Raw genomic sequence first — 11,100 nt, 5'->3', positions numbered from 1 at the left:
GAACCCACAGCCAGCCTAGTTTTGACGGACATAACGTGCGTAAGGGGTGAACGATGTTTGCTTTTTGAGGTATTAGTAATTCTTTTTGCGTTCTTCATTATACTTATTTTACGGAATGACATTTTTTTCATGTTATTTAGAGACACTTTTAACTCAGCGTAAAACTTGTGTATTACGGTTTAATACTTATCTGCAAATGTTACAAATTCCATCTCGCATAAACGATTATCTTGACTAGTGCTGGCCGGTATGACAATTTATACCACAATATTTTTCTGAAAAATTCCACACTAGAATTAATACAGGTTTGCAAAGCCCCACAAAATGATGCTGTAGGGAGATGATGCTGTCCTTTGCATACAATTCATTTGAAGAAGACGTGACGAAATATTTGCGCATACACGCTTGGTGGTTCATGTTTAGAGCACTAGAGTATATGAAATAGGTCCATAAAAAAATTAAACGTGCTCGCTCTGGTCTATATATGTGCTATATGATCCATGTGGAGAACGTTGTTAATCTCATCACAGCACTCCGCACAGAAACCGCTCTCTCTCGCGCGCCACGTGTAGTTTGAATTATCCACTGTATTCAAGGGCTGAATCTGAAATCGCCCCCTATAACCTCAAATAGGGCATTATTTGAGGGGACAGCCATTCGTAGTGGTTTCCGAAACTATAGTGGACGTTATTGAGTGCACTCATTCAATCTCACATTACACCGCAATAACGAGTGTACAGCTGATGTACACACAACGGCTGTCCGACTTCACACACTCGTTTTCATTCACTCCTTCAAGTGAACTATATTAGTGGATAACGTAGGGAATAGTGAACGAGGCTTTAGGGGGCAATTTCGGACTTACCATACACTGTGATGCGATCTCAGCTGTGCTTTCACTACAGTGCAACAGTGAAACGGGAACCCTCTCAAACGGTGTCGCGCTGCGCCGCGCTCTGAACGTTGGTTAAGCGACATCAAAAAATATTCATATGCATCAATATTCGGTATGCGGTATTCAGGATGAACCGGTATACCGCCCAGCACTAATCTTGACAGCAAATGTTACATTTAGCTGTTGACTTTTGAAAATCAGGTTTGTGGTTTTGATACACAAAGTTGTTTTTATTATCTCTTATAACACAATGATTTTAACTATACCTATGAAAATGCAGATCCTGTTTTAAATAATGGTGAAGAAAAACTTTTTAAATCTTTTGTTCCATTATTACCCCATAGCAGATTTTGACTAGTATAGATACAAATTGCTCTAAATGATGGTTATGTGTGTTTTATTCATATTACGTTAGCATTGTATTTGTTTTATATAATGTTGTAGAGCTTCACGATTTATCGTTAAAAGATCATGATCTTTATTCAAACACCTACTCAAGCTCATTCCTAAATGACAGGGATTTGCTTGTGTATGTTAAACCTTTGACTGATCCGCTGATTTAGGGTGCTTTCACATTTGGTTCGATTGGCTGGACCGAACCCGAGTTCAATTGCTCTGGACTGTGTTCATATTATATTATTTGGGTCCGAGCCGGGGTGCGTTTGCGTCATCAGAGAAGCAGCTGTTTACCCTGTTGCTTTGTAACGACGGCGAGCGAGAAGGCGGCAAAATGCATATCGTTGCTCACCTTACTTTTATATTTTAGTTTTTTAACTGTTGGTTTTGTTACCAAAGCTATGTAATGGCACTTGTGTCTATCTGAATGTACTGCAAATGCTCTAAAGAACGCTGAAGATGAGCAGAAATTAGATTTACAGCTCTCTGCAGTACGTCAGTCACGCTCGTGAGTGAAACGCACACAAATTCACATTTTTATCAAATCATAAATCTTTAATAGCGGTTCAAGTCCGCGATTTTGGAACGATTACGTTCACATCAGCAGCGGACCGTACTGGAGTTCACATGAACCGGACCCCAGACCACCCTTTTTAAGGGTGTACTCACACTAGGCACGATTGCCTTGTACCGTGCTCGAGCGCGATTGTCCCCCCTCCCCACTCCCCCGCTGGCCTGCACTCACATTGCACTTAACGTACCGGGCCGGAGCACGCTTAAGTCATTCACGATGCAACTTTTTGTTTTGAAGAAGACAGGAAGAAAAGCGCTTTCGCTAATAGACTGCCTAATACATTTATAATTTATGCCGCGCAGCGATTTTCACTTGATTGCACTGCACATATCAGAAGATTATTACGGAGGCAGCTGACTTTGACGGAGGAATTTGCAGCTTTACCCGCAAACTTCAATTCATGTTCATCAATGAGGTGAAAACCAGAACCATTATAAACCTAAATATTATTGAATTAATTGAAAAGTGTATCCAAGTAGTAATAGTTTGGTGTTTGCTGTTGTAATGTTGATAGTAGCGCGCAGCTGTTCCGTGCTCCAGCACGGTTAGCGCTCACACTGCATGCGAACCGCGCCCGAGTCCAACTGAACCGTGCTCTGGCCCACCTCTTCCAAGCGGGCCAGGGCCGGCTAATCGAGCCGCGCCCGAGCACGGTTCGGATCACTCACACTAGTCAAACGAACCGCGCTTTGGTGGTCAAACGCACTCGGGCACGGTTCAAACTGGCTAGTGTGACACCCTAAGCTGACTCGGGTACGGTTCCAGGTGCGCACCCAAGCTCGGAAGACCGCGTTCACATCATCCAAACGAACCGAACTCTGACGTCAATCGAACCTGGGTGCGCACCAAAAGTGCTAGTGTGAAAGCACCCTTAGAGAGAGCAGTTATCATCTATAGGTATGAGTGAGTCATTGAATCATTCATTCCAAACGATTCTTTTAAATATTTCATTCAAAGTAATGAAACATTTTTAAATGGACTGCAGCAATGAACATTTTGTCAGAACCAGGCGTGTTTTATTTTCTTCTGAAACGAGAGAGAATCGTGCTGCTCTATTATATTTGTTTTATTTTATGTTTTTTTTTTGTGTGTGTGTTTTTAATTTATTTTAAATCTTAAAAGGATTCCTGTAATTTATACATTTGTTATAATTCATTATTTAATCAAATAATTTGTCAATTATGAATGTTACATTTATTTGCTTTTATTTACTTTTATTTTACTTTATTAAAAATATACAAAACTAAAAAAAATTATATTTACGAATTTAAAAAATATATTAATTTATTTTTGGTATTTTATTTGAATAAATTCATTTATTTTAATGTTTATCAATTGAAAAAGTATTTTCCAGAAAATAAGTCACACCTGAAAATAAATTGTATTGTTGAGAAATAAATATATGTAATTTATATTATTATATGCATTGCATCTATGTTTAAGTTACATTTGATTACATTGAGAAATAATGTAAAATATCAGTTAATAAACTGACACGTGTACAAATACTACAAACATGTATTTTAGTCCCCCCCCCACTACACAACAAGTCCTTTTAAATGTAACGGTATTCAGAACAGGAATGAAAAATAAGTATAAAGCAAACATGAATCATAGTGGCATTTATTATAAAAGACAAATGTATTTAAAGTGATACTGAAACTTCCAGCTTGTGGGAAAAGCACTGTACAAATAAACTTGGGCTTGCGTGCCTTGTTCATTTGGCGCTAATCCAAATATATAAGTAGCATAGAATACAAGACGCAGAACATTTAAGATGATACAAAAATGTGACTTATGTTCTAGAAAATATGGTAAATGCATTTGTTAACTGTTAATTTTTAGGAATAACATTGGTTAATTGTTAATTAAAATAAACGCTAATCTTGACAATGACTTTATATTAACCACTCGGAACGTGTAAGAGTGTAAGTTAGCTGTAGATGTTAGTGTGGTTGAGTTTGCTCTTGTCTTGTTTTAGGGCCTCCTCTAATCCCAGCTACTGGGATAGACACTCCACCCCACTCCAGAACCAGCACCTCTTCCCCTTTGGCCATGCCTGGAGTGGGACCACCTCCTCCTCCTCCACCACCACCACCACCACCTCCTTCCTCTTCTTCCTCCTCTTCTGCCTCTCTCCACCCTCAATACACTCTCTCTGAATGTAAGCCACTGCGCTTCTCTCTTCTCAGCTTGAGCAGTGGTGCCTAGAGCGTACTGTCTATATGTGTGTTGTAAAGGGGTCATGTTTCTGGTTTTGAAGCACTAGACAGATATTCTAGTCTGAAATTGATTTTAAATTGAAATCATCAATGCGATTGACATTATAAGCGGCCTTCAGGGAAGAAAGTCTGACCCCTTTAAAGAAAGCAGTTGATAAACTAAGCCTCTTTCCTGTCTGTTGGTGGTGGTTCTGGTCTTGTCGTGTGTTCATCTGTTAGTAGGGCTGTAATGGTACATGTATTAGTACCAAACATTTTCAGTACGGGTCTTTCAGTTCGGTATGCATGTGTACAATATTGTTTACATCGATATACATTGATGTTGCAAACACAACAGGAGCATGATCCAGCTTGTGTCAAACATGGGACTTGCTTTATATTAAGAACTTCAAACTAAATCTTAAACCTAATCCAGTCATCAAATTATTTCACTGAATTTGTCAAATGTTTGATGACTAAATTAAAAGCAGGTCAGTATACTTAAATTAAATCGCGATATATATAGTGTGTGTGTGATATTAAACCGCAAGAAGACTATTTAAATATGAATCCTGCATGTTCACTGTGTGAATGAATGGTTTCATTTCACACACACACACACACACACACACACACACACACACACACACACACTGAAGCATGCATCATGACTTTCAGTTTTCAGCCTCTGCCAGGACATGAACCGCTCTGAGAGTCACTTCATGAGCATTTCATCGTTTCATTTGAGAAAAATGATCATCAGATCATAAACCACACAAAAACTCAAAGGTCTTTACGACAACCCGTCAAAATAAATAAAAGTTTAGTTTAACTTGAGAAAATTGTGATGGCTAAATTCTACTGTGCAACAGTAATATATTTATCAATGTAATAATAATACTAACACTAATAATAATAAATTATTATTACATTTATTAAATTTATTTTTCAAAAGGAATGACAATTTTTCTTCCATGTTTTAATTTTAACAGTAAAGCTCTTTAGTGCAGCACTTTGTTTGACAAAAAAGTTGAATTTCATATGATTAAAACATTTAATAAATCTTATATGCCTTTATTTGATTGCCAGAAAAAATTAAGTACAAAACACTGAATTTCTGTGGTAAAAACAAACAAACAAAAAAAACTGATTTTTTAATTTTTAATTTTATACAAATTGTTGTATTTATGAATTCAGTTAATTAGACATGCTTTTTGATTAAACATCAAAATTAAATTAAACCGTTAAAATGGAATCCAGAAAGCCTAAAACAGAATTCTGTAAAAAATAAAATACAATTTGTGAAGAAAAATAAAGCGTATTTCATAGGGCCCTAAACATGTAATTATTGTTAACCATTTAATAAATTGTTTCCTTAATCGCAATGAATCAGTTATGCTTTTGATCAGATGGAACTGGAGCCGGGTTTCTCCCAAGGTTTTTTTTCTCCATTCTGTCACCTGATGGAGTTTTGGTTCCTTGCCACTTTTGCCCCTGTAGCCTTTGGCTTTTGGCTTGCTCAGTTGGGGACACTATTCAACTATATTACTGATCAGCCCGCATTGACACTATATGAAAATTGAGCTGATGACATCACTGTTTTCTCCAGAGCGGCTGTACAGCCGAATCAAATTCACTGTAACACTGTGAAGCTGCTTTGAAACAATCGGTATTGTAAAAAGTGCTATATAAATAAAGGTGACTTGACTTGATTAAAATGGAGTCCAAAACAAAAATGGAAAAATAAAACCGGTTTCATAGGGCCATATTTAATACGCTTGAAACGCGTTTACCTTGCCTTTTACGATTGTATGCTTCTCTGTAAATGTTACAAATTCACATTTCCATCTCCGTAAACGCTTATCCTGACAGCGAGCGAGTCTAACTTCACAAACTCTTCCTCCAATTACAACAGCAACATGAAATCTATTCTTATTTAAAGACGCACCTAGATAGTTCAGTAAACCAAATAGAAATCCCCCCCGCTGCACTGGAAAAAAATACCAAACTGTGGCTAGGTTATTCATTCTGAGAGTGTAAGTTGTGTTGAAGAGAAGTTGTATAAACAACAAAGATTAAGAAGGAAATATAATTTCAGTTTTTCTACTTCAAAATGTCATGTTTAACGCGTTACGTGCCGTTTCTTTGTAACTATTTGTGTGAAAAAATGGTTTCAAAGCCATTTTTTCCCCAGTGCAGAATATCAGGGATATTTATTTTTCTGAAGGCTGCAGTGACAGACTCTGGCCATGTAGTTGTGCTGCTGTTGCATTTTACACTCAGAGCTTGTGGGATGAATCTTGTAAATAACAGTTCTGAATAACAGAGAATTTGGTTGTGGTAAATGTTTAATTAATCAAGGGGAAAGAACCTTCATGTGGTGTTTTTATCCTCAGCACACAGTGCATATGGTTAAACATGTCTTTGTTCTGTCACGTACAGACAGCTATGACCCTGAGGCCTATAACCCAGAGTCCCCAGCACTGACCGGGCCGGGCAGAGCTCAGTACCGCCATTTCATCCCTCGCATCCAGACGCAGAGACCCAACCTCATCGGCCTTACCTCTGGTGACGGACAAAACTCACGAGGTATCAGATGTAAAATATCAGTTCCAACCAAACAAATGACTTTTGCATGAGCATTTTACATTTATTCATAATGGCAACATCTGTTTGAACTTGGTGTTGAACTATTTGATTATGTGTTTTTAGCAGCTAACATAGTGATTCAGACAGAGCCGTCTGTCCCGAGTGTGTCGAGCAGCGAGATGAGGTACAACTCCGAGCAGGAAAACAGGAAGAGGTGCCTGCCGTCTGCAGATGGCCCACAGGTCAAAAAACCCTGGATGGACAAGTGAGTGATGAGCGACTCGAATTGTTATAGGTCTTATTTTGAAAATGTTCAAGAAAGTATATGACCTGTAGTTTTTTAAAAATTCACCACCTATGGGGTGTATGTTAAACTTTTGAATTTTTATTATTCTACTTCAATTATAATTGTAATCAATGGACCCTTTTCACAGACTCTGCGTTTCCACAGGGCTGCATTGCCAACCTAGTGTAACGGAGGCTAGCTAGTAGTTGCTGTGCGAGTAAACCTGACACTAGAGGTTGCAGCCTTTGGCCTTCTTGTTAGAGCGTCCAACTTTCATATCGGCGGACCAGAGTTCGAGCCCCGCTTGGAGCGGGCAGTTCAAACAGGGTGTGGTTACATTGGTGCCGTGACCCGGATGGGAGTGAGGTTTAGGGGGGTGAGTTTAACGGAGGCCAGCTAATAGTTGCTGTGCAAGTAAACCTCACTCCTCTGATCTCAAGAGACGCTCCAGTAACTGACGCTAAGGGTTGCAGCCTTTAGCCTCCTTGTTAGAGCGTTCGACTCTCATGCCGGCGAACCCGAGTTCGAGTCTCGCTGGGGGCGGGCGGAGCGGGCGGTTCGAACAGGTGGGGTTACACTAGCAAATCTAAATGCAAATCTAGTTTTTAATATTTACTTTTTTTTTTTTCAAAACAACATTATATTTTGTTTAATATTAAAGGTGAACTATGGAAGATTTTTGCAGTAAAATATCCAAAAAACCACTAGGCCAGTGTTATATATTTTGTTCAGTTGAGTACTTAGAATATCCAGGGTTCCCACTCGTCCTGGAAAACCTTGAAAACCTGGAAAATTGGTGACAAATTTGCCTGTCCTGGAAAACCTTGAAAACCTGGAAAATTGGTGACAAATTTTCCAGTCCTGGAAAACACATGGAAAATGAGAGAAAATGTAAAATGTCCTGGAAAATCTTGTTGTTGTCTGGGAAAATTCTTAAAAAAAAAGTTATTCTTTAGCCGAGTATAAAGAGTTTATCGCTGGCCCAAACAATTAGCGCTAGTTGCAGAAAGCACATGTTCAGGAATGCTGAGTTTGATATGTGTGAGTAATAATGAATAATGATGTTTAGTCTTGTGTTGCCACTTGCAGCCGTTAGATAATGCTATTAACTGCTCAAATGTATGCAGTGAATGTTAACTCGTAAGCTGCTACCTAATCACATCATTTTGATATAAAGTCACATTTTTGTGTTATAAAGTCAGAATTGCAAGATATAGTCAGAATTGCGTGATATAAACTCGCAATTATGACCTTTTCTTCACAATTGACTTTTGCGCAATTGCGAGTTTATATCTTGCAATTCTGACTTCTTTTTTCAGAATTGTGAGATCTAAACTGCAATTGCAAGTTATAAAGTCCAATTCTGAGGAAAAAAGAATTGCGACAATTTTCGCGTTTATATCACAAATATGTAAACTCGCAATTGTGAGAGTCAGAATAGCGAGATAAAAAGTCACAATTACCTTTTCTTTCTATTCTGTGGTGTAAACAAGCTTCCATAGTCATAATGTATGATTGAGAGCTCATATTGAAAAATGCTGGATTGTTAAGTAATGGCAATAAACTGTACGGCAATAAACTGTACGGCTTCTAAAGACTTAGAAAGCAATATATGGCATGATCCTTGTCTTTTATTTCCGCCGTAGTAAAATTGAAAATGTCCTGGAAAATGGTTGCTGAAAAAGAGTGGGAACCCTGATATCCCAAATGTTTCCAACTATTTGTAAATCGTGAGAAATTGCTATTTTAACCAAGGAACGGGACGTGTGAGCTATGCGTTTGAGGGAGTCGCCTGTCGATTGCGTCATATCTGCGTTCCCCTCGGTTTCCAGTTTTATTTAGCAGAAACGCTGTACTCTCACTGCAGTGTGAACAAGTGGCATAGCAGCCGCCGAGCGAACGTCATAACTTCCTTTTCAACACACTCAGATATATCTAATACGATAAACAGAGTTGCGTTACCCCATTCTCATGACTGGAAAAGAGGAAGTGGCGCCGGTGACCGTGTCATAATAAAAGTCCCGCTAGCGACTATGCCATAATAACAGTCCCGCTCTTCAATCGCTCCTGCGGCCTTGCTCAGCTCCACAACACTCGGTCCTGCTCTGCTTCAGACTACAGTGATGTTAATAAATGCACACATGAACATGATTTCTGCCCGAGTCCTATCCTGATTCTTTTCCACCGGCTGTGAGGTGAAGACCACATGTCCCAAGATTCTGCGCTCAAACGTGGCGTCATCAAACTACGCCTTTGTTTTGAACAGGCGACCTCAAGTGGACGGAAAAGTAGCTTTAACTTGGCTAAATTACAAAAAAATAAATGAAAAAAATGAACGCTGTTGCAAGGGTGTTTCTAATAAAACGTCAAAAACTGGGGCCACATTAAAATATTTTTTAAACTCTTAAGATTTTCAAAATGTGAGAGACCACAAACATAACATAAGAAATCATAGATTTAACCGGTTTGTTCCTCTAGTGCAGGGATGTCCAATCCTGCTCCTGGAGGGCTACTGTCCTGCAGAGTTTAGCTCCAATCCCAATTAAACACACCTGAAGCAGCTAATCACGGTCTTATTAGGCTTACTAGAAACTTCCAGACAGGTGTGTTAAGGCAAGTTGGAGCTAAACTCGGCAGGATAGTGGCCCCCGAGGGCCGACTTTGGACACCCCTGCTCTAGTGTGTGGAGTGCCGCGATATGACCAGGAAAGCACACCACACACGAACAGATTCCATTCACAAACGGGACTTTAAAGCTGCATTCTGTAACTTTTTCTGGTTAAAAATGATCCAAAAGTGAGCAAGTACACAACAAGCCAGTATTCAAAACTATCTCCTTACATTAGCCCGATTAAGGTAAGCTTGTAATAATGTGTTATAATTAGAGTGGTATGGTGGATTTCTGCAGGAAATTCAAGCATGTCTTTGTGTCATTACGTCACGTCTGTATACATAGAGAAGGAGTCCTGCTAGTAGTGAGGAGCGGACCGCATGTTCTTCAGCGGATCATTTATAGCCTTTTCTCACAGCAGCTGGAGTAATTCAATTGATCATTTTGATGGCGGATTGTAATCCAGAAAAGCCCAAATGACATCAGTGACAACTGGAGATTCACCCGTAGTCAAAAGCAAAAGATTAGACTGTACGGAAATTGAAATCTACAGGTAAAGCTAATAAACACTAAATACACGTAGTCACACAGTGCTAATGCTGTTAACATTAACAATTTAAAGCATAACAATAATCATTTGCACGGTTTGATGTTATATGAGCAATCATTAAATTTAATCAGGGTTGGTAGCGCGATTTATTGTAATGTTTTGTTCCCAAAAGTGTCAGACATGTTCCGGTGAGGTTATACTCCAAGACATAGAATGTGTGATTCTGAAGTACAGTATCCACACCGGTGCGGTGACTGACAGTCACATAAAATCCTCCAAACATTAGATTCATCTGCGCTGAGGAGCCGTGCCGATGCACAACTCGCATACAGATGCGAATTCCTCAAATAACTGCAATTGCAGGTTTCAAACATAGGCAAAACTTTCGGACTGCAGCTTTAAAGTAAACAAACATGGAGGACGATTGACAAGAAAAAATTGCTCTTGTAGTGTATGGAATGGTTTTTACAGAAAATGTACGCGGGGAAAAGGGAAACCGTTTAGATGAAGTCTTGGAGACAGTGTGAAAATGGACTTTACATGTTACCGTGCGCGTCTTCCGTCATCTTGCTTTCTGATTGGGTATTGTTTTTTTTCACGTGAAAATCTCCAGAGGGCGTTTCACGTTTGTCTTCGAGGTTCCCCCCACACGTCAGGATTTATGATCGTATATATTCAACATGTTCGCGATCGGGGCGCCTCCGTTCTTCCGAGCAGATTCAGTCACTCTTAACACACCTCACACCACAGGCAAATCTGATAAGATAATCTGTAGAACCATTAAGATAATCGGGACTTTACCTAGGATAGTAGGAAGGGGAAAAATCGGCCCAAAATCACCCCAATTATCTTTTCGTGTGTATTAGGGAGTGATGGCACATTTGACATCTTTCTCTTTTCTGACTGCTTTAATCAGTCTCTCTATATGTATTTCCCTCTTATGGAAAGTTGTGGAAACGCTATTATGGATTTTTTTTTCTTTTGCTGTTGGACCAAAT

General features: G+C 39.1%; 1 protein-coding gene across 12 annotated transcripts in view; it reads left to right on the top strand.

The window, feature by feature from the left end:
- rbm27 (RNA binding motif protein 27) overlaps positions 1-11,100 on the top strand; it is a 53,389-nt gene that overhangs the window by 20,045 nt on the left and 22,244 nt on the right. For 4 of the 12 annotated variants that reach the window (XM_079835653.1, XM_079835650.1, XM_079835654.1 and 1 more), the window contains exons 8-10: positions 3,847-4,029; positions 6,509-6,655; positions 6,779-6,920. In XM_079835653.1, the coding sequence (XP_079691779.1) occupies positions 3,847-4,029; positions 6,509-6,655; positions 6,779-6,920 (472 nt within the window). Of the gene's footprint in view, positions 1-3,846; positions 4,030-6,508; positions 6,665-6,778; positions 6,921-11,100 lie in introns of all 12 variants that reach the window. The other 8 variants (XM_079835652.1, XM_079835645.1, XM_079835649.1 and 5 more) reach the window with 3 other exon arrangements.

The sequence above is a fragment of the Gobio gobio genome, assembly GCF_949357685.1.
Source record: "Gobio gobio genome assembly, chromosome: 14".
In the NCBI taxonomy this organism is placed as follows: domain Eukaryota; kingdom Metazoa; phylum Chordata; class Actinopteri; order Cypriniformes; family Gobionidae; genus Gobio; species Gobio gobio.
This window is presented reverse-complemented; position numbering and strand designations above follow the sequence as displayed.